At 37.4% G+C, this 23,306-nt stretch overlaps 3 protein-coding genes and 1 long non-coding RNA gene across 4 annotated transcripts in view; 3 read left to right on the plus strand and 1 right to left on the minus strand.

The window, feature by feature from the left end:
• The window catches only part of LOC119481829 (butyrophilin subfamily 1 member A1-like), a 69,045-nt gene extending 66,386 nt beyond the window's left edge, over window positions 1–2,659 (plus strand). Inside the window, exons 5-9 of the mRNA XM_037759084.1 lie at window positions 627–758; window positions 871–897; window positions 1,051–1,226; window positions 1,551–1,643; window positions 1,827–2,659. Coding sequence (XP_037615012.1) covers window positions 627–758; window positions 871–897; window positions 1,051–1,226; window positions 1,551–1,643; window positions 1,827–1,979 — 581 coding nt within the window. The 3' untranslated portion in view covers window positions 1,980–2,659. The remainder of the gene's footprint in view (window positions 1–626; window positions 759–870; window positions 898–1,050; window positions 1,227–1,550; window positions 1,644–1,826) is intronic.
• Window positions 1–23,306, plus strand: part of LOC119481826 (golgin subfamily A member 6-like protein 6) — an 83,187-nt gene that overhangs the window by 44,109 nt on the left and 15,772 nt on the right. Inside the window, exons 19-21 of the mRNA XM_037759079.1 lie at window positions 4,697–4,834; window positions 5,710–5,763; window positions 6,124–6,210. Of these exons, the coding sequence (XP_037615007.1) occupies window positions 4,697–4,834; window positions 5,710–5,763; window positions 6,124–6,210 (279 nt within the window). The remainder of the gene's footprint in view (window positions 1–4,696; window positions 4,835–5,709; window positions 5,764–6,123; window positions 6,211–23,306) is intronic.
• The window catches only part of LOC119481866 (butyrophilin subfamily 3 member A2-like), a 54,934-nt gene that overhangs the window by 20,459 nt on the left and 11,169 nt on the right, over window positions 1–23,306 (plus strand). The window contains exon 4 of the mRNA XM_037759178.1: window positions 233–526. Within this exon, the coding sequence (XP_037615106.1) occupies window positions 233–526 (294 nt within the window). The remainder of the gene's footprint in view (window positions 1–232; window positions 527–23,306) is intronic.
• On the minus strand, window positions 12,327–15,229 carry LOC119481920. Its single transcript, XR_005205311.1, has 4 exons — window positions 15,186–15,229; window positions 14,664–14,744; window positions 14,007–14,095; window positions 12,327–13,048 (listed from the first exon to the last, which is right to left on the minus strand). It is a non-coding gene; the product is annotated as an uncharacterized LOC119481920 (long non-coding RNA).

Below are 23,306 nucleotides of genomic sequence, written 5' to 3' on the forward strand. Positions count from 1 at the left end.
GAAACTGTCCAAAGTGAAAATCGCTGATCAGGGAAGATACAGATGTTTTATTCCAGGACTGGACCGGCAATCTTTTGTTGAACTAGTTGTTGGTAAGTGCATAATATGTATGTTTTAAAGCCTCCTTGTGTCATTACATGGCCACCTTTCAGGATATTCAAAGAATCTTAATTTGGCGATGCACTATCTAAGCATTCCACTTCCACTGTTTTACATTTTTCCTTTTGCTCTGCATCAGGTTCTGTCTCCTCACCGGTCATAACTTTAGCAGGGATTGATGAAGCCACCAGAGGAGTGATGTTAGACTGCAGGTCTGAAGGCTGGTATCCAGAGCCTGAGGTGTTGTGGCTGGACGGTGAGGGAAACCTCCTCTCTGCTGGACCTCCAGAGACAGTCAGAGGTCCTGATGACCTCTATACTGTCAGCAGCAGAGTGACTGTGGAGAAGAGACACAGCAACAGCTTCACCTGTAGAGTCCAACAGAAGAACACCAACCAGACCAGAGAGACACACTTCTCTATTTCAAGTAAAAAATATATATATTGTGTTTTATTATGTGATTTATTATTTTACTTTCAAATTGCTAAGGATTTCTATAAATGTAATTCTGTGTTTTATCATTTCAGATGATTTCTTTAACGTCCAGTCCAGTTCTGTTCCCGTCATCACTGGTTTGGCTGTTAGTTTGGCTGTTTGGATCATCATGTTTATTCTGTTGCTTCTCTTTGTTTTGTGGAAATGGAGACAAATCAGAATCAGTATGTCACACATTAATTAATAAAAGTTATTCTCACAGGTTTTATGGAGAATAGTGATATGAATTTTGCAAATTCAATTTTAATTGAAAATGAAAATTTCTGTTTTTTACAGGTTATGGCAATAATAAAAAATGTGATGGTATGTCTACTTTTATTTCCAATCAGTCAAATTGTTAGGTGTTATATTTTTATAACCCGTTTTATATCTCATTGTAGACTCAAATGTCTCATATGCTGTGATACGTGCATGTATTTTATACTTTAACTCTGCTGTCTTTATGTTTTCACACAGAGACCAAGAGAAGCTGCAGAGATCAAACTGGAAAAGGAGAAAAGAAAAACGGTTCTGAAATTAATAAAAGTGAAGATCAGTCTGATACTGAAGAAAGAGAGAGAGAGCAGCTCATGACACATGAAACAGTGCAAATGGAGGTTTTGGAGGGAAACGGAAAGAAGAAGAGCAAACATGTAAGTAAAGAAACAGGACTTTACTATAAATAATATTTGATCTGAGCAAGTTGAGGAACAAACAGGAGCTGTGTTTCCAAAAGAACTAAGAAGAGAACAAGAGCAGTGATGACTGAGAGCTAACTTTAACTGATGTTCAGAGGTTCAAGAGAAATGGAACAGAAGAGGCACGATTCAGACAAAGAGATGAAGATGTGAGCAAACGTTAGAGGAGACTAAAATACAGAAATAACAGAGATGAGCCAGAAATGCAAGAAAACATGTTGTGTGGTATCTTCACTGATATTATAAAATCATGTCTCTGTTCATCATCTCTCCTCTCAGTTTAAGAAGAAGAGATCTGAGCAGCAGCTCCAGGAGGAGCAGCAGAAGGAGGTTCAGACCCTGAAAGAGGAGCTGCAGACCAAGAAGAACGAGGTTCATCTTCACTTTAATAATATAACACATTGATTTCAGTTTGAAGTCACATTATATATATCATCCATAGTGTAGATCAAACCTACAGTAGTTTGTGCAGGTTACAACCAGATCTAAATAAATGAATAACTAATAATTCAACATATCTCTCATTGTCTCTCCACCTTGTCTCTGTCCTTCCAGAGAGAAACTAAAGGATCTGAGCTGCAGCAGCTCCATGAAGAGAAGAAGAGGAACGAGAAGGAGCTGCAGAGCCTGAAGGAAGAGCTGGAGAAGAAGAACAAAGAGGTTCATGTCTTCATCTTCATCTCTCTATTATTAATACAGAATCAATAGAGACAGAGATAGATCAGGTTGAATGAGTTCTCTCCTCTGAGCCTCTAACCTGCAGACAGACTCTCAACTCAACATTTCTGCTGTTTGAGGAACACTAGATGATCAAAGTGTTTACTGAGATCCACTTGACTGAATATGAAGCTACTTGTTCATATTGTACTCAGTGTAACTGAACCATCAGGTTGAATCATTACTCTCATGATTTAATGTGGTTCTCATGTGTCTCTTCATGTCCTCCTCCTTCCAGCTGGAGAGAACTAGAAAAACCCGTAGAGGCTTTTCATTACCTTTGGTAAGTGGTTATCATAAAGGTACAATTTATACAATACATTTATATCATATACAGTATTTATATATATATATATCAAACACAGAGAAAATCAGATTGGATTCATAAACAGATAAAACTGTGCAGCCCCGAAAGAGGTTCAGAACTTGTACATTATATACTGTATACTGAGGGGGAAACATGTCTTACATCCCACATGCTGCTGAAATGCAGAATTTATAATAATTTATATAGAGAGCTGAGCTTTCTCACTGGTTATTCAGCAGAAATCAGATGATTGGGGTTAATGGGTGATTGTATACGATGTTCAGTCACATGTCTTAATATGATCCAGAGATTCAGCAACGAAGAACATCAGAAGAAGGAAGAAGTGGAGACACTGAAGGAGAAGTTGGAGAAACAACAGAAGGAATCAGACACCAACATTCAGGAGGTTTATATCTTTTTCTCAAAATATGTTTTCTTTTTTTGGCTTCTCCATCTAAGTTTAATATATCTATATCTATATATATTGTCTCTCATCTTCTCTTTCCTCCCAGTTTAAAGAAAAAGAAGCTGAAGTCCAGCAGCTCCAGGATCAGATTCAGAGGATGGAGACCAACCTGCAGACCCTGATGGAGTCCAACAACATGGAGGTTCATCTCTCTACCTGTATTTTGCTGTACCTACTAATATATCATGCATGAAGGAGCAGTGTTTTGTAGTGACGGTTGTAACGTGGAGTTTGTAGCATGTTGTGTCGTGACGGAAGTCTAACTTCAGAGCTAGTTACGTAGAATATAAAGTTAGAAGGACCACTTATGTTGGGCGGGTGGGGAGGTTGGAGGGTCCAACAAACACAGGACTCTAACCAAGTCAAGTCAAGTCTTTTGTAATGACGGTTGTCACATTTTCTCTTAAACTCTCCATTTGTCCCCAGTTGGAAAGAAGCCGAGCCGCTCCAGTCCGTTCTTCCTCCTCTGGGGTAAGTGGTAGTTTTTATATCATGTGTTTTTCTGGTCAAACTGTTGAACTGCAGAGTTTCTAACAGGAACAGCTGAGTGATCTCAACTCTACTGAAAATGAAAAATTCACAAAAATCAGACCATGAGATAAACTTAATATTTATAATCACATTCCCTAATAAGAGACATGTCTCTCATCTTGTCTCTAATCTCTGTCTCCTCTCTCTCTTTCAGTTTAAGTGGCAGATTGTCTCCAGACAGAAGCTCCAGGATGAGCAGCAGAGGAGACACGAAGCTGAGAACAGAGTTCAGATCCTGGAGGAGGAGCTGCAGACTAAGAACAGGGAGGTTAGTGTTTGTATTCTCCAATAAAGGTTTATCTTTCAGAATTAAAACATTATGGTTTTGAAATAATTATAAAAAAAACTATAACTGAGCATGTTTATCTGGGGTTTCTGATGTACATGAATGTGTATCTTTACAGGCCTTTTTATCTGTTAGTGTTGTCTTGTTCCTTTAAAATATATTCTATTGAAGGAATGTGTCTCTACTCAGCTCCAGGATGAACAACACAGGAGACACCAAGCTGAGACAGAAGTTCAGATGAAGGGAAATGAGCTGCAGGACAACACTTCAATGGTTAATCATTTTACCTTCGACTATGTCTTTGGCTGTTTTTCTCCTTTTCTGTATCTTCTCATCAACATAGTGATTTGTTTCCAGCCATGTCATTGTTGTGTTTTTAGGTGTGATTGTGTTGTATTATCACTCCCATGGCTGAAAGTAGAGCATGTCTCTCATCTAGTCTTTCTCCTTGTCTCTCTTCTCTACCAGCTGAAGGGAAACCAGGCTGATACCCACAGTCAGCTCCTAGAGGAGACACAGAGAAGGCAGGACGCTCAGAGGGAAGTGGAGAAACTGAAGAATGAGTTGGAGTCAAAGAAAAAAGAGGTTAATATGATCATTATTAACTTTCTGGATTTAGATGACTGACACGCCTACTTTGTTCTTCCCACTTTCACTCCTTAATTGTGTGCTGACAAGATTAATGTCCCTCTACTGCTGTTTATTGGTTCAGAGAAAATAAATCAACAAAAACACATATTGCAAGGTTTTTGTGTTTAACTGAGATGAGTGAGATGGAAACACTATTCACAGATATCAAGCAGATGAAAGTCCACTGTATTTAACCAGGTTTTACAGTAAAAGTAATGTGACTACTGGAACGATCAGTTCATAAATATGTCCATAAGCAATTTAACTCAAGTTAAAAGTCATGAAGTATCGAGGTGATAAAACAATGTTTAGTATCTTTTAGAGCAGTTAAAGAGTCCAGCGTCTCCAGGACCTCATACTGAACATCAGGGTCAAACACTTCTCACATTAAAAGGAACACTAACAGATGAATATATGTTTATTGTGTATCTGTGTCTGATTATGATTTACTAACAGTTGAAATCAACATTCATCTGTCTGTCTGTTAGCTGGAGGACAAACAACAAGCAGCTGAAGCACAGATGAAGAAGACGAATGAAGAGTGGAAGAAGACTAATGAAGAGCTGAAGGAGACAAAACATCAACTGAAGATCAAGAAGGAAGAGATCAGCCAGCTGAAGGGAGAGGTAAGCACACACACACACACACACACACATAACTCTCATCAGAATGAAGAACAATGAAGATGTTTATTCTCACAAAAATATTTTCAGGAGCAAAAAAGTGGTGAAAGACACATTAGAATACATGTTTCATAATAGAGTCCAATCTACTTCACACTAGGAGGGTGTAACGATCAGGACCAGAGGACATGCAGGGACAAGACTGGTGTAATTTGGACAATATGAATAATCTTTGAATAAACAAGTGACATCACTCTGAGCTTTAGTTCTCTGCAGACTGAGTCCAGCATGTCATCAGCAGCAGGTCTTTACAGACAGCAGCTCATTGACTGAACTTCACTTCTGCTGCTGGATGCTGGATAGAATAACGTTACAACCAAACTAGTCTGAGTGGATAGTCTACAGGGACAGCACCACTCTGAACCTGAAACTCAACTAGTGGATGTTTCTACCATACTAACTTATAACTTTACCACCAGCTAAATACCTCCACTAATTAAATCCATGCTCTACTTTACAGGTTATGTCAAAGCAAGTGATTAATATGTCTATTTGGTAATTAATACATCTGATAAGTGTATTTCATCAGTGTTTCTGACCACTAGTAGTCAGACTTGGGTAAGTTTTCCCAGCGAACCAGACTGAATTTAACTGGTGTTTCTGAGTAGTCGTGATGTGACTCAACTATATCAGGTGTATTACTGAGGACCAATGAAGAGCAGAGTTGAGTGTTTAGTTGTTTGTATGATCAGTTCTCTAGAAAGCTGCAGACCACAGACCAGTTTCATCACATCATCCATCTGATCACAATGAGAATTCATCCAGACATTAATGTGAACATTTACTTCATCTCTCCTCTCTCCCACTTTAACAAAAAGCTCTGTGATGAGCAGCAGAGACGTGATGGAGAACTGAAGGAGCTGACGACCAAGGTGAGGTTCATCTTTTCACCAAATCATTGTTTTATCTTCTCCATGTGACTTTGATTTGTTGCTGAGACAAACATGATCAAACTAAAAATCTGAGAAACTAAATAACTGAAACACAAAGAAGTGAAACAGTAAATCTATTTATTCACATTCAATCTAATCTGGGATCAAATGTAAAGTTCTTATTTTCTAATTTCATGTTAGATAAATCTGTTCAGAGTAAACAGGTTAAACCTGAGACTAACTATGTGCTCATTATCACAACATCCAGCCAATCAGAAACTAGTTCATCAGGATATAATGTGGACTAAATAAAGTACTGAATGAAACCAAATGTCTCTCTTCATCTCTCTTTACCTCCAGTGGCAGAAGTTGTTCCAGGAGGAGATGACCAAAAGAGAGGAAGCTGAGAAAGAAGTGGAGAACCTAAAGAAAGAGATGGAGACCAAGGTTCATTTATTACCTAAATCACTGTTTAATTATTTATCTGTGCTTTCATCTCACGTTATTTGAATCATCTTCATAAGTGATATTTATATAAAACCACAACAACTGAAATTAAACATGAGAACAAATTTGAGAAACTAAATAACTGAAACACAAAGAAGTGAAACAATATAAAGTTATTCACATTCAATCTAATCTGTGATCAAAAGCGATCAATATTAAATTGTTTAAAGTTTAAAGTACTTATTTCCTAATTACATGTTGAACTCATCAGTTCGGTCGTTCACTGACTGTTACACCTGACAGTCTAAATGTGCTCTGAGTATTAAACCTGAGTCAAATCACAACATCCAGCCAATCAGAAACTAGTTCATCAGGATATAATGTGGACTAAATAAAGTACTGAATGAAACTAAATGTCTCTCTTCATCTCTCTTTACCTCCAGATTGAGAAGCAGCTCCAGGAGGAGAAGACTAAAATGAACGATGCTGAGAAAGAAGTGGAGAACGTAAAGAAAGAGATGGAGGACGAGAGCAGCTCAGCCAGTCAGAGCTCAAACACAGGACTTCCCATTGTCGTTGAGGTCAACCAAAAGGGCAATTATATCCATCTCATAAAGAAGTCCCCTAAGGTAATGCTGTTTGTGTCTGTATGAACACTATAAGTACTTTATAAGTGTGTAGAATATGTACAGCAGTACGTTAACCAAGTGCATCCTGGGATATTCTGATGGGACAAACCAAGATAATGACCTGATGTTTACCCCAGAATCACTTTCTCTTGTTTTCATGTGAAGACAGAAATATCATACAATAATTTACTGTATAAACACAATGGATTCATCTATAACACATTATTTATTAGTCTCTTTTAGTCTCATCCTCCCTCTGTTGACTAATTTCTCTCCTTCAGGACCAACGACTGGGAGGCTGGAGGTTAGAAATGGAGGTCAACAAAAAAATCATCTTATACACATTTAAGTCATCATTCAAACTCAATTCTAGACGCACCATCACTGTGAGTCTTTGTTGATTTCTCAATTTATGTTGTTGCATTTATCCTTTATTTCTTCTTTCTTTCACCACTGTTGTTCAGTTCCATTAAAAATGAAAGGAAATAATAATAATAATAATAATAATAATAATAAGAAGAAGAAGAAGAACAATAATAACATATTCGTATAACTTTAATGATTCAGTGATTCTGCTTGTAAGTCTGTGACCTTTGTATTTTACAGATGGCTGGCCCAGGTTGTTTTCAGCAGTATGACCTGTTTTGGAAGGACTTGACACCCTGGAACTCTGGAGACAATCTGAAGTTCACCCTCATCAGTGACACTGGCGTCCGACATCAACTCAATTCATACTAACTGAGCTGTTATTAATTAGCCAGCTGTCATACTCGTTTTCTTTTTTTAGCTTATCTTATCTATTTGCTCCATGAGAAAGGGGAAAAATGTTACCGTCTGTTACACCAGAATGGATTCTGAATGGTAAATAGTGATGTAAACATTAAACATCAGAACAACATGACTCAGTACTGAAAATCAACTCTTCATTAATGAACTGTTAAAGACAAATGATGAAATAAATTCAGATCAATAACAACATGTGAGCTAATACCACTCAGGAACTTTTATTTGTATGTTTACTGGATTGAATATTTATATTAGATCTCCACAGATCTTTGAAATTCTATGTGCATTGTTTGTAATTCAATTCATACTAATAATATGTAATTCCCTACTCCATGTTCTGTAATAAAGAGATAAAAATGATGAAGACATGTTTTTGATATTTATATATTTTTACATCAAATATCTTTACTTCAAAGTATGCATTTTTTAATATTTGTCCTGTGAGATATAACTTACACTATATACAGAAAAATATTATTTTATATTCACAGAGTGATATTTGTACATTCTTTGGTGATTTGCAATTAAGTTGTGCTGACAAATTTTTCTTGACGAAATGACTTTTTTCATTTACATGTTCTCTACTCAAATAAACAAATAAGAATAGTCTGTGTATGTTTTGCTTAAATACAAAAAAAGAAGTAAAACAGTATAATAATGTAGCTGCAGGTTGTGAACATTAATCTCTGTTCTAAATTGATGTTGTGTCGAACAAAGCTGATCATCAATCTCAATGAATTTCAGTGGATTTTATTTTGAAGGAAGATTCAAGTTCAGAATCAGATGATCAGGTAAAATGATCCAGTACTTCACAACAACAACAGAAAAGATGAAAATATAAAAAGATAATCATAATTTTGTGTAGCAGAAATGTGTGTTTTTCTGCTTTCTCCTCCTCTTAATCATCTCATGACCTCTTCTGGGGGTTTTGACCTCCAGGTTGGGAACCGCTGGTCTACAGTCTGCTAGCTGCTCTGTGAGGCTGCACTGAGGAACAGCTGCTCTGAGCTGAATGCTGAAGTCAACATGCTAACATGCTCATAGTGACAATGCTAACATGCCAGCAGGTGTAATGTTAATCATGTTCACCATTCAGAATTACATTATATTGTCATTATAATAATGTCAGTTACTATGTTGTGACCGACTAAAGAAAGAGGTGATGCAGCAACACAGCAGATGACTTCATATTTAATGATATATTTACTCAACACACTATTTACTCTTTAAGCTGCTTCTTGTTGTTTCTACAGAGCCTCTTGAACACCTCTTCTATTCATATATTCTCTCATGTGGTTTGTGTCTGAGGAGCTCAAATTATCAGCAGCATCTGTAGAGTCTAAAACTAAACATAGAACAACAACATGTACACATCTCTGTATTCAGTATTGTTGATGTAACAGATGATAAATCAGTGTTATGTTTCCAGTATTAATCCACTCAGAGTAAACTGAGTCAAACTGTCTGAGTATGAACAGGTTTCATCATCCAGCTGATCACAATGAGAATTCATCCAGACGTTAATGTGAACATTTACTTCATCTCTCCTCTCTCCCACTTTAACAAACAGATCTGTGATCAGCAGCAGAAGAAAGAGGAAGCTGAGAGAGAAATGAAGGAGCTGATGACCAAGAACATTGAGGTTCATCTTTTCACCAAATCATTGTTTTATCTTCTCCATGTGACTTTGATTTGTTGCTGAGACAAACATGATTAAACTAAACATGAGAGCAAATCTGAGAATAACTGAAACACAAAGAAGTGAGACAGTAAATCTATTTATTCACATTAAATCTAATCTGTGATCAAATGTAATAAAGATTACATTTTTATTGATGTACTTTTTGTTCTGCTGAATCATAATGATGACACTTACTTTGAGACGTTCTGTGTTATTTTCTAATTACATGTGTAATTCCTCAGTTAGATCACGCACTGGACAATCAAATGATGCAAAACAGGCTGCACACAATCACAAACAATGTTGCAGCAAACAAAAGCGAACGCAAGTGTGTTGATATGTAAAATAAAAATAAGAACGGGCTTCAGATGGCGCCAAAATAAATAAGTAAAACGACTACAAACTAGAACTTAAAATCACAGCCGTGCTGGCAAACAACTAGATATAAACAAGAAATACAACTCTATTTTAACTACTCTCAAGCTAATCAAACAAAACACTCTAATGGCAGCCATCCCTTCACCTAGTGTTTCCTAACAGAGGAAAATGACTAACCAAAAATGCACAGTAATATGTGTCCTAAAATTATACTAAACCCTATTCCAGTCCCAAGAAGGCACTTTATTGATCCCCTGAGGGAAAATTCAATTTTATATGACATCCAGAAAGAAAACACAACATCAGACCAGCCCCCGCCAGCACAAGTACACAGTGATGTGGAGAATACAGAGGAAGAGACAGAGAAAACAGAGGGAGAAACACATGAAAAGCAACCCTCTGAGACTGACCTCACTGTCTTTCAGAGGCTCTAGCAAACCTAATGAATCAATCGGTACCAACCATGTTAAACTAACTTGTCGGGAAGGACACTAAATAACGCTCCAAAGTGGGGCCACATTTTGTTGAGGAAAAGCTGTCATGTCCATTTTCAAAGGGGTCCCTTGACCTCTGACCTCCAGATCAGTGAATGTAAATGGGTTCTATGGGTACCCACGAGTCTCCCCTTTACAGACATGCCCACTTTATGATAATCACATGCAGTTTGGGGCAAGTCATAGTCAAGTCAGCACACTGACACACTGACAGCTGTTGTTGCCTGTTGGGCTGCAGTTTGCCATGTTATGATTGGAGCATATTGTTTTATGCTAAATGCAGTACCTGTGAGGGTTTCTGGATCAATATCTGTCATTGTTTTATGTTGTTAATTGATTTCTAATAATAATATATACATACATTTGCATAAAGCAGCATATTTGTCCACTCCCATGTTGATAAGAGTATTAAATACTTGATAATTCTCCCTTTAAGGTACATTTAGAACAGATCAAAATGCGTGATTAATTTATGATTAACTATGTAAAATCATGCGATTAATCGTGATTAAATATTTTAATCGATTGACATCCCTAATTATAATATACGTTGTCTGCTTGTAGAGGAAACACATAGTATTCCAGCTGCCTTTCAAACCAAATGCAGCCAGTTGCTTTAATTATTGTTGAAAACTAAGAGTGCATGATGTTTTGTATTCATAATTTAGGATGTAATGATGTTTCATGGTCTGAGTTCATTGTAAATAAAGATGTTGTGGAGGAGGCTGTGACTGCACTGACAACAAGAAATGTCATTTAGAGCTTTTTTATTTATCTTTTCAGCATCATGTTAAACTTCTAAATTGTCTTTTTATTACCAGTTTGTAATATGTTGCATCAGTGTGATGATACTGTATGTCCTTTATGAAATAAACCCAAAGATCTCCGTCTGTCCTGCAGTTCTTATTGAATAATTATATTTCACACAAGACAACTAAATAGATAACGACAATATAACAAACACACTTTAAACACACTCATTTATATATGTAATCAATCAGAAACATGTTCAGAGCTTGTGTTGTGTCTTAATATACGACAACAGTCATCATGTTTAGCAGCTAATGTTGCATATTGATTTTTCTCCCCACATGAATAAGTCAGTTTCTGAGGATCGGGGAGATAGATATACTCAGGATATATGTTATCACCTGTCAAACGCTGCACACCTTTAATCAATCTACTCATCAACACTGCAGTATATCAACCCCAGTTCTCTCCATCACTCTCTTTCAGAGCATTATCTCTACTACTGTGTTGATCGCTGGTGTTAAACTCTCTTTGTTGCTACTTAAAGATAAGGTCTTCTTCTCTCCTCCTTTAATTGTTGCTTCGTCTTTCACAGCCTCCCTGCATTCCTTCCATAAGCTTCATTAATTCTCTTCTCCGTTGTGTTTATTGTCTGATTGTTATCACATGTAAATGGGATCAAACACATTCAGAGAGCTGTGTCCATATTCTCAGCAAGTTCAAAATAATTCTGATTAATAAAGTGTTTCAGAATATTTGAGCAATAACAGTTCTCTATGGAAGAAGAGACGTGTTGATGAGACAGATGATGATGGTGTTTGGTTTTACAGCAGAAGGCAGAGTGAGAGTTATTATCCATACTGGTGATGAGTTACCAGTGTGTGAGAGCTTCAATAAAACCTAAATACAACACTGCCTGTCATGTTATTATTGTTTTATTATTATTATTTTAACCTGCATGCTCTTATACTGTATGATATAATATGATTTATGATAGCTCTTTTAGTCTGAAACAGGAGGTTTTTCAATATGATAAATACTAATATCTACATAGCTGTCAGTCTAACTGACGTACTGACATTTTGGCATACATTTCCAATAGGACAGGGTAATATGTCAATATTACTTGTACTTTCATAAACTAAAAAGTGGGCTACAAGTTTAATATAACTATTAAACTAACCATATACCTATTCACTTGTTTAGTTCATAGTGTAGTTGCAGTACAAAATACAACTCAGATGTAAACTAGTTGTCTACTCAAAGTTGACTGTTCTTACACTTAAAGTACACTTAAAAGTTTACTTTTAGAAAGTAAAAAGTGGGCCAATTTAGAAGAAGACTCCCCGACTCTATTATAAAGACCAAATAAATGCATCAGTGTGGCTTCAAGTCGGACTGATGTGACAGCATCATGCTGGTGGTCGACCACAGTGAGGGCATGAAAAAGCTGCTTCTGATAAACAGACGTGTGAACAGAGCAGATAGAACGACGAGGTTTCACTGTTACACCGCAATAAAAGTAAACTGTTGCTGCTGTACTGACTGATCACATCGTCCAGATGAACAGTTAAAACAGGACTAATAAATGCACAAACACTATACTCTCTTTATTTCTAATATACAAAATCTGCCATCTTTTGTTTTGAATTCAGTTTAAAGCTTCACAAAGTGCAAGTGTAAATGGAAAGTGTAGCTATATTTATAAGTTAATGACTTGTGTTTTGTTACAGAGTGAACAGAAGACACAAATACAACATGTTGAGATATGAAAGGTTTCATGTAGCTGCTGGATGATTATTGGATAACATGCTTTTGTTGCTGAGTTAAAAAAAAAACACAAATAAATTGAACACAAAGCCTCACATTCAACATTATTAATGTTTCTTCTTCTCTTTCACACATTAACACGGAGTCTTCTTCAGTCAGCTGTCTCTGCTCTATGTGGCCTCTAACTGGGTCACTGAGTGAAGTAAGTGAAACCACAGATGTGTGTTTCAACAGTTTAGCAAATAAAAGAAATTGTAGAGCTCAGCCTCAAGTCATTCAGTTGACTAGAGATGTCGTCACTCCAGGTCGGCGTCTTCAAGGCCTCGGTGTCCTGCAAACCTTCATCTCTTCTATGGAAGACAACATTTACTGATTAACACTAATATTGTCACGACCGTTTCTTTTTGTGTCTCCAGCTCTCCATGCCACCAATGGAGCACGTGAGTCAGTTTTATATTTAGTTTCTCTGTATATTGCAAACTGTTTTTATTCTTAATACTGTGAACCTTGGCACATCCCCTAGAATATATCTTTGCATATTCTTGCCAAGCTTTCATTTTAAACATATATATATATATATATATAAATATATATATATAGATATAAACAAGAATGGTGCATAAACAAGAATCACAGAATAGAAAATTACAATATATATCTCTATATATAGAGATATATGTATATATCTCTATATATATTGTAATTTTCTATTCTATGATTCTTGTTTATGCACCAAAACACCAGATTCCTTGTATGTAAAAATAATCTTGGCAATACACCTGCCACCTCTCTCCCCACACGGTTTCTTATTTAGCTTATTAATTATTAGCGTTTTGTATAACAGTTGCCGCTTGATGTGAAACCATGGTTACGAAACGTTAAGACAGTTTCCATCGGAGAGAGGGAAGTTGGTCCAAAAGCTCACCGCTGTATTTATACACTACATCTTAAAGAGGGGAGCTTCATTCAGCTGTGAGCGGGACTATAAAACGGAGATCACGGTCTGGTGTCTCCTGTCTCTCTGATTGCTGCAGAGCTGATTCACCTGTTACAAGCTGCACACCTGCAACTCGTCTACTCATCAACGCTGCAGCGGATCAACCCTAGTTTTTAACTCCCTCATCTCTCTCAACTAAAGTCTGGACCAGTGTCCTGTACCACACCGTAACTAATACATTTTGTGTTCTTGGCTGATTATTTTGACATTTAAAGGAGCATACATACAGCTGTAGTGTGGAGAGTTCAACATCACTTATAAAAGAGTGATTAGTGAGATTAAGAGGAAGTTGCTGCTGTGAGTGTCATTACCTTCAGGACCGGAGCGTAGAGAAGATCCTGCTCTGAGTGTTCGGCTGCTGTGGACCTCGGAGTCGCTGCAGAGTTTAATAATCCGGATTCTGCTTTAGAAACAAGTATAATTCATGTTAATACACAATAAATCTGAACATATTTTTTTTTTAACAGAATGATATAAATAAATAATAAAAAATATTCTTAATTCATATGATAGTCAAATGGTAAAAAAAAACAGCAACAGTCAAAATAAACAAAATAATCTAAATAAATAAAATAATAGTCAAAATAAATAAAGTATTAGTCAACATAAGTCAAAATAGTCAGAATAATCTTAACTCATAATAGTCACACAAACAAAATAATAGTCAACATAAATAAAATAATAGTCAAAATAAACTTAACTTATAATAGTCAAACAAACAAAAAAATAGTTAAAATAAACAAAATAATCATCAGCATAAACAAAATAAAAGACAAAATAAACAAAATAATTGTCAGTAAAACCTTAACTCAATAATAGTCAAAACAACCTTAACTCCCGGGTGAGTTTTACATGTGGACCTTAAACCAGATAAAGATGTGATGTTGAAATGTCTGTAGTTGTGTTGTGTGAGCAGCTTCTTAGAAAATATGTGAAATTGTCCACCTGCATGTGAATAACAAACGAACCCTGTTGGAGATCATGTGGAGTTTTACTCATCATCAAAGTAGAGTAAACAGGTTGAAGTGAGGATTCATCGTCGTCATCATCTGAAGGAGAGAAACATCAGAAAGCAAGAGACACACAGTTAATTATAAATACTGTTAATAGACTGAAGGGGTGAAAAGAGCTCCTCACATTCATCAGTTTGTGGTTTTCTGCTGTTGTTGGACTCGAGATGGAGGCTCAAATTATCAGCAGCATCTGCAGCGTCTTAAACAAAACACCCAGTGAGCCACATGCTGAGAAAATTTAAAAATAAACCACATGGTGTTGCTGTCTCAACCGACACCTCAACTGTCACCTCCAACATGAGGAACAGGAACTCTTCTCGTTATTTTCATTTTCTCTGTGGTTAACCTTCTTAAAGATGATATATACCCTGTGTCTCTCAAAGTGTACATGTGCTTATCAAATGTACCAATGATAAAAAATAAATAAATATATAAGTAATCCATTAAAGTCTTGCTGTGTTCCTTACACCAGGTTACCTTTGTTTTTTCTGGGTTTTGTGACGACGACTGAATACGTCACGTCGTCCAGATCCTCTGCAGCGTCCTCTCCATTGACTGACACAGAAAACACATTTAGTTTTAATTCTTTAGTCATTAAGTTAAAAAGCTTACAAAGTTGTTATAAACAGCTACAGTCCTCACCATTTTGATTGTCCTCGTCTGAGCGTGACGCTGCTGTTGGCGTATTTGAGGAAACTGACAGATAGAAAAGCAGAAATATATTAACATCAACAGAAACACAGAAAATACATTTAAAGTTTGATATTTCAAAAAGTGTAAAATATTTATCAACCGACTTGATTCACACTGATGCGTTGTACAGTTAGTGTAACATCGTCAACTGTGTAAAACTGTTAAATATTAAAGAATACTACAAACACAAATAAAATATAATATAAAATAGATATAAAGGAAGACAGGATATAGCTCAGTACATTTGTTGGTTAGTTCGGTTGTTTTTCCCCACAACATTAGATTATTGTATAGTTAAACTAGACTGTAGCTCTTTCTGGGAAACATAATTTGATACACAGGAAATTACTTGTTTATATGTCTGTTTTGAACTGTTTAGTAACCATCAATACAATATATATATAATATATATAATATATATAATATAACGGCTGCTTCAGCGCAGCCTTGCAATAGTTTTTGAGTTTCTTACAATCACGGCTCTAATTTCAAACTTATAACCTAAAACATCTGATGGGTTGAGCTTGTTGAAGGCGGCATTTGACTTTAAAGGTCCCATATTGTAAAAAGTGAGATTTTCATGTCTTTTATATTATAAAGCAGGTTTAAGTGATATATAAATACTGTTAAAGTATCAAAACGTTCAATATACGGAGAAATACACGCAGCCGTATTCAGAAAATTGTGCGTTTGAAACAAGCCGTCAGGATTTCTGTCCATTTGTGATGTCACAAATCTACAATATATTTAGATCATTACACAGTTTTAAACGTAAACATTCTAAATGTGTCCCAGTTTATTTCCTGTTGCACTTTATGTGAATAACATCAGCTGACAGGAAGTAAACATTGACCCAAACTGTTGCCTAGCAATGCAATTCCGTTGCAATTCCCTTGAAATGCACTAAAACGAAGCGTTTCAGACAGAGGGTGGATACAGGTATATTCCAGCAGACTATATGAGGAAAATAAAGAATTTTTGAACATTACAGCATGTAAACATGTTCTAGTAGAAACACAAAATACAAGTATGAACCTGAAAATGAGCACGATATGGGACCTTTAATGCTCCTTTGGAAGTGATTTACACGGTTGCTTTCTTGTTTAAGTGGTTCGTTATTGATACATATCATATTACGGTGATGAAGTTAATTTCTCTGTACCTCTGTGTATCCTCATATGAAGGACTCCCACCACCACCAGCATCAGAACCACCATTAAAATGGGGACGACGACGACGACCGACAGCAGGATGAGGAGCTGAGAGTCGTTGGAGTCGTCGGAGTCGTCGGAGTCGTCGGAGTCGTCGGAGTCGTCGGAGTCGTCGTTTTCGGAGAGGAGCTCTTCGTGAGATGATGTTGGAGAGATGGTAGGAGAAACGGTATTTGATGTAACATTACAAATAACACTACGTATGGAACTTTAGGTGTAAATGTATATTTTTTTAAACATGAAAAAGTTGCAAAATATAAATATTGATAACATCACATCACAATGATCACAATGTTTACGACACTGGCAGGCACATTCCTTTAAAAAACAGCCATACTGAATTTATATTAAGCTTCAAACAACTACATTTGTCAAAGTAGAGGTGACATCAATTTGCTCATATACAACTCGTCTATATGTTGTTTTGTAACACTGTTCTGTCTGACCTCTGACAGCCAGCCAGCTTCCTGGTGAATCTCCAACTCCAGAGATGCGGCAGTCGTAGACGCCTTCATCAGACTTGGAAACATTGTGGATGGTCATCTCCCTGGCTGAACTGCTCTGCACGGGTTGTCCACCTTTGTAGAAACCAGCCGGGAGGTTGGAGGACGGAGTCGTCTTACTTCTGCAGCTCAGAGTCACATCGTCTCCCTCCGTCACAGGAAGAGCAGGAATCTCCAGGATCACATCTCCAGCTGAGCAACATGTCAGTTAAATGTTAGTTTTATGTACAAACTCACAACTAGAATTACTCACAATAGAACGCTGATTGAATCAAGTAAGCAGTAATTTAACAATGTGACAGATAGCCGTAATAATAGAAGCCATGAAGGGCCCCACGAGCTGGTTGGTTTAGGTTAAAGTTACAGATTAGTTTGGGGATTTATAAGTATTACTACTCCTAGTGTGCTTCCAGGCAGAGAGGAAGGCATCCCAGACAAAGTCCTCAGACACATCTGTACCATAGTTTAGCAGTGATTGTGTCATGTTTAAAGACATTTTAGATTTCACCGTAGACATAGACAAAACACATACTTTAGGAACTTTAATTAGAAACTAAAAATAGAAAAATGATTTGTTGATCAGTTTGTGACTGCACGTTTTTACATTTGCCTATACATTTAGCAAGATTCTGTAAAAATATACATTGAATAAAAAGTATTAAAGGAATACTTCACCCATGAAATGACCATTTGTATATCAATGACTCACCCCGTGTTACCTTGAATTATTGAAGAAACCTTTGCTCTCCTCTCACGCCTCCTCGGTGAACAGGGAAACAAAAAACGGAGAAAAGTCTTGATGAATTGAAGTAAATGAGGGGCCGTGTTTAACAACAGCAGAACTACATGAAAACATCAGTTTACTAACTCTGACACAACTTGTGCAGAATAATCCAAGATCCATTCGTATGCTCACTACTCGCCTGAAGTATATTGGCCGTATAGTGTTTTGAATAGTCAGGTTTTAGTGAAGATGCATGTGTTTTATGAAGTAGTGAGCATACGACCGGATAAGTGAGACTTGGATTATTCTGCACAAGTTGTGTGAGAGTTTGTAAATGACCCTCATTTACTTCAATTCATCAAGACTCTCCTCCGGTTTTTGATTCTCCGTTCACCGTGGAGGCGTGAGAGGAAAACGGAAACGTTTTCTTCAATAATTCCAGGTAACACGTGGTAAACCTGATTGTCTTGATCTGATCTGAGAACAATGCATATCATCAGTTGAATGACAGGTTAAAATAGATATGCAGTGGATTTTGGAGATGCTATAAACCTACCGGTGACGGAGATGTTGACACTGTTGCTCCTCTCTCCTCCTTCAGTCTCACACCAGAACTCTCCACCATCTGATCGATAAACTCTCTCAATGGTGCAGGACCCTGTTGGCGTCTTAGTATCACATTTTACATCAGATTCCTGGTTATTCCTGATCACTCTCAAATGAGTCGAGCCATCAGATCCCTTACAGTCAAAAGTAACAGAGTTGTGTTCGAAGTGTTGCTGTCTGTCTGGAGTGACACGAAGAAAAGCTGCATCTGAAACCGGGAAAGAAATTATAGTGTCCAAAAGAAACGTTCAGAACTATGACATAGGAAACAAATCAACAAAACCACTGTACAGTAGCTGTCTACACCTTGTGACAGATTAAAATGGGATTTTTTTTTGCAAAATGTATTCTGGTATTTGCTAGTGACATGGAGATTAATTCATTAAACTCAACCTCTCCAAAAATATTAAACATAACCGTAGGAACTTAAATCACAGCATAGAGACAAATACAGACTTAGATAGACAGAATGATGCAAAAGGTTTAGTATCTTTAGGAGTTTCTATTTGTTACTCACCACTTTTCAGAGTATAACTGTTCAGCAGAGTGAATTCAAGCATCACTGGGTGAGCAAAGGAGCAAAGTTGAATATCAGACAGACGGTTGGATATACAGGATGTAAAAGGTAGATAAAGAATAAATAAGGTCAGTACTCACACAGTCTGAAGCACAGAGCGGTGACCCCCATGTTGTTTTGCTGCTGACTGTCGGAGAATGAAATACAGCTCTCTATGTAGGCGAGGACTTCCTCTTTCTGTGCAGGTTATTTTCTGAACCAAACCTTTCTCTATCTCTGATTGGTCGACCACTGCTTCCCCTCCGGTCGGCTCCAGTAGCTCAACCTGGGTGGCTCAGTAGGTCAAGCGGGTCCAGTCAAGCCAACAACCAGAATCAATGACATAACTGAATGAATGGATGATTCACACTTTTTTAATAAACATACTTAGCTGTGTTTTTACCACTACTACAGAGAAAATACCAAACAGCACTACAGAACAGTGCATTAACCTGTAAGGCCAATCTGCACCCGCTCTGTGTCTTTTTGCTCTTTAAACTACGTCACCACACTGCCGGAGCACTTTCTCAGAGCGGTTACTGTTGCTGTGGATGGGTTCACATTAATGGAGCGCCTGGTGCGTTTCATACCAGTATTAAAGGGTGCCTTGTGCAGCGATACCGGACGTCGATGGCCGTGACAAAGCCTCTATATTTGACGCCCTGGGAGTGATAACCATGGATGTACTAAGGGAACTGGATACAGCGTTGGAGGCGTTGGCCCGTTCATTCCTGAGAGCAGGGCTGCGTTCGAATAGTCCTTTTTGCTCAGGAAGGTTCTTAACGGAGTGAAATGACCCTCTCAGTACTTCAGTAGCAGCCGTGATAAGAGCCATTCAAATTCACCAAAAGTTAAGGAAAGGAGCTTCAATGCTTCCTTTATTATCTCCTTTAGCAGAGGATACACTGGAGCATCCTTTACCAAAGGAAACGAGAGAATAACATCCCACGATTCCTTGCAGCTGTAGCATTTAAAGCAACACACCATTCGGCCGTTCATAATAACAAACTATATGCTGATCTTGCATATTATTTTCATATGCTCATACACTAATTGGGATTTGTGTTTAATATGAGTGGACAGTGACAACCATTTCGTTTCACTTTATTTTTAATTAATTATTTATTTTGAACACGTAACAAATACCTCAGTAAAAAACAAAACAAGAATAACTAATAAAATGAACAGTAAACAACCAATTAACAAATAATCAACATAAATAAATATTACATGTCCGAAGAGAAGTTGGAAGAAGTATATGATCCTACACCTTATAGGGATTCTACTTAGTAGGTTTTGGTTATTAGCAAATTAATTAATAAATAATAATAGAATTATTAATATTAATAAAGATTATCAATAAACATTAATAATAAACGGGGCACCACCCTAGAATCAGGGACCAATGACCAAAACGTTAATATAGTCTCATTAAATATGCTAAACTATCAATTTGGAACGTTGATTAATAATTAAATTAATAACTATAACCAAATAGATAGTAACGGTTGAAGGATATCGGAGTTCTTGACATAGCAGAGGTTGGCATTATTCACTCTTGTGCAACATTAAAGAGACCAGCATGTATATTCCACAAACATTTATTTACAAGACAGTGTGTGTGTGTGTGTGTGTGTGAGAGAGAGAGAGAGGGGGGGGGGGGGGGGAACAAGATGGGTTCTTGTCTCAAAATGTCTGTATGGCCTACAAACAAAATGACGAGCACTGTAAAACTACAAAGATGGCGGAATCAAAGATGGCCGCCAGCATGTCATCACATGACCTCTTTGTTCTTCTGAGAAGAAGGACAGAGAGGGGGGTGATGTGGGGTTAAGATTATCTGAAGCTGTATGTTTATGTTTAACTAATTCACATTTTCAGTATGTGATCTTAATGTGTGTTAGATATGCAGTGGGTTAGAAAAGATGGTTAGTTTGCATGCAAGACCTTGTCTATGTGAAGCATAAACTAAACACATCAGATATGGCGAAGCCAGATACCCAAATATCAAATACAGATAAATCACCACCGTCAAACTCAATGAATAACATTAAACCAAATCAATACAAGTACTTTCTAGAAATCAAAGTTGGACAGTCTTGCTCAGCCATATGCAATTGCTAATGCTACGGTAAGCCCAGTACGTTACCGATCCATGGAAGAACAGGGTTTGTAATTCCATGTGTTGAAGTTGTGGTTCCTAATCAAAGATGTCGTCTTTGCTGTGCAGATTGGTTAGCTTGGTGCTAACTGTGAGAAGGCAGGCGCTCGCGTCTTCCACCTTTTGGTTCCTTATGTTGCTATGACTGTTTCCTAACAGAACATAGAATCAGAGAGCAGAGCTGCTTCCGGTCTGGAGCGCAGCATCTCACCTCAAACAGGTCAGCTTGTTGAGGAGAATGAGTAGAAAGAGCTGTGGCTCACCTCCAGCAGCTGGTCAGCTTGGGTCAGGAGGTGAAGAGCAAAGAGCAGAAAGAGGAGGAACAAAGAAATTCCTCTGGTTTTGTTCTGGCTGAATTTCACACCTAGGTGTGAATTGTTACTGTAGCCAATGAGGAGCTGAGTCCAGAGTCAAGGATCATGTTACTGAGTTCATGAGGTGACTGTCTCTGCCACCAGAAACGGCAGGTCCCTACAACCTTCTCCATAACTCCAACAATTAACTCAATATGTATCATATATTCCTGTTTATTTCTATTCCATCCGTGGTAATGAAGTGATATTTCTCCACATTAGGTCAGATGATCTTTATTATCTGTTGATAGAGTGTTCCAGCAGCAGGAGGAGCTGTGGTATCTCTCTTTCACACACCGCAGGTGAAGGAGTCTGTCACTGAAAGACCTTTTTAATAACACACGGGGAGAATCTGCGTCTTTTGTAGTCCATCTTCAGAACATTGTAGTTTCACCACAGCAGACTGACGTCACTAACATCCGCCGCCGTCGCATCATAATGACGGAGTCTAGTGAAAGAGCAGTCAGATTCTCTGAACACCGCTGGTGTCTTTTCCTAACTCCTTCTGATTTCTCCTTCTCATCTTTCCTTGACCTCATGACGTTTTCCACTGAGGTCAAGGAAAAGTTGTTAGGAAAAGACGTTAGGACGTCATTATTTGATTATTCGAACGCAGCCCTGCCCTGCTCTTCTTCTTCTTCTTCTTCTTCTTCTTCTTCTTCTTCTTCTTCTTCTTCTTCTTTGGTGTTTATTGGCAGTTGACAAACCATCTTAGAGGTGCATTACCGCCACCATCTGGACTGGAGTGTGGAACAGAAGATTGTGCAGAAACAAAACAAAAATAAAACAAAAATAAAAAATAAAATAAAATAAAATAATAATAATGATGAAAACTCTAGATTATTTTAACTAAATCAGTTTTTCTCAAAAACTGAATAATTTCACTGTATATATTATCTGCTTTATTCCCCAATAGACCTGACACTGACAAGTCGTGGTGTTTTGCCTTCCTTAATGTCTGAAAAAGGTGATTCCTCTGGATAGTGTAATTACTGCAGTGTATCAGTACGTGTTCAACAGTTATGGATGGTTACAGTGTGTACATTTCCCAGTTGGGTGCTTGCCTATTCGATATAATGTTTGTTTAAGACCTGTATGTCCGATTCTCAGTCGAGTGATGATATTTTCTTCCCTTCTTTTCCAGCCCACCTTTCTCCCTGCTCCAACATGTTTCTGTATAATGTACAGATGCCTTCCAGTTTCCTGCTGATCCCAGTACTCCTGCCATACTGTTTGTGCAGATAGTTCTTGATGAATGGTTTAGCCTCAGCTTTACTTAATGGAATTTGTAATTCTATATTCTTAATTCTTAGTGTTTGTTTGGCCAGGATGTCTACCTGCTCATTTCCCTCCACACCAACATGAGCAGGAACCCAGAGGAATCGTGTACCTGTGTCTTTTATTTCCATCCTATACATAATGAGAAATAGTTCATTAATTAAATCCGTTCTGACTGATGATCTACCAGATCCTATGCTTGTGAGTGCTGAAAAACTGCCAGATGCAATAACGGTGTTTGTTATTTCCCTCTCCTCTATCCACTGCAGGGCCAATAATATTACCAACATGTCTGTAGTATATTCTGACACATCATTTGATACTGTTTCTTGATGTAGGTCTCACTCACTGGGATATAAACTGCTGCACCTGCACACCCTGTCTCAGGATCTTTGGAGCCGTCTGTAAATAAGAACACGGAGTCTTAACCACAATTGATTCATGCTCAGTGTTTACATGCATTATCTTGTAACTCATTTCATTCTGTATGAATGTTGCAACTCCTCCACCATT

Source organism: Sebastes umbrosus, chromosome 22 (genome assembly GCF_015220745.1).
Source record: "Sebastes umbrosus isolate fSebUmb1 chromosome 22, fSebUmb1.pri, whole genome shotgun sequence".
Lineage (NCBI taxonomy): Eukaryota > Metazoa > Chordata > Actinopteri > Perciformes > Sebastidae > Sebastes > Sebastes umbrosus.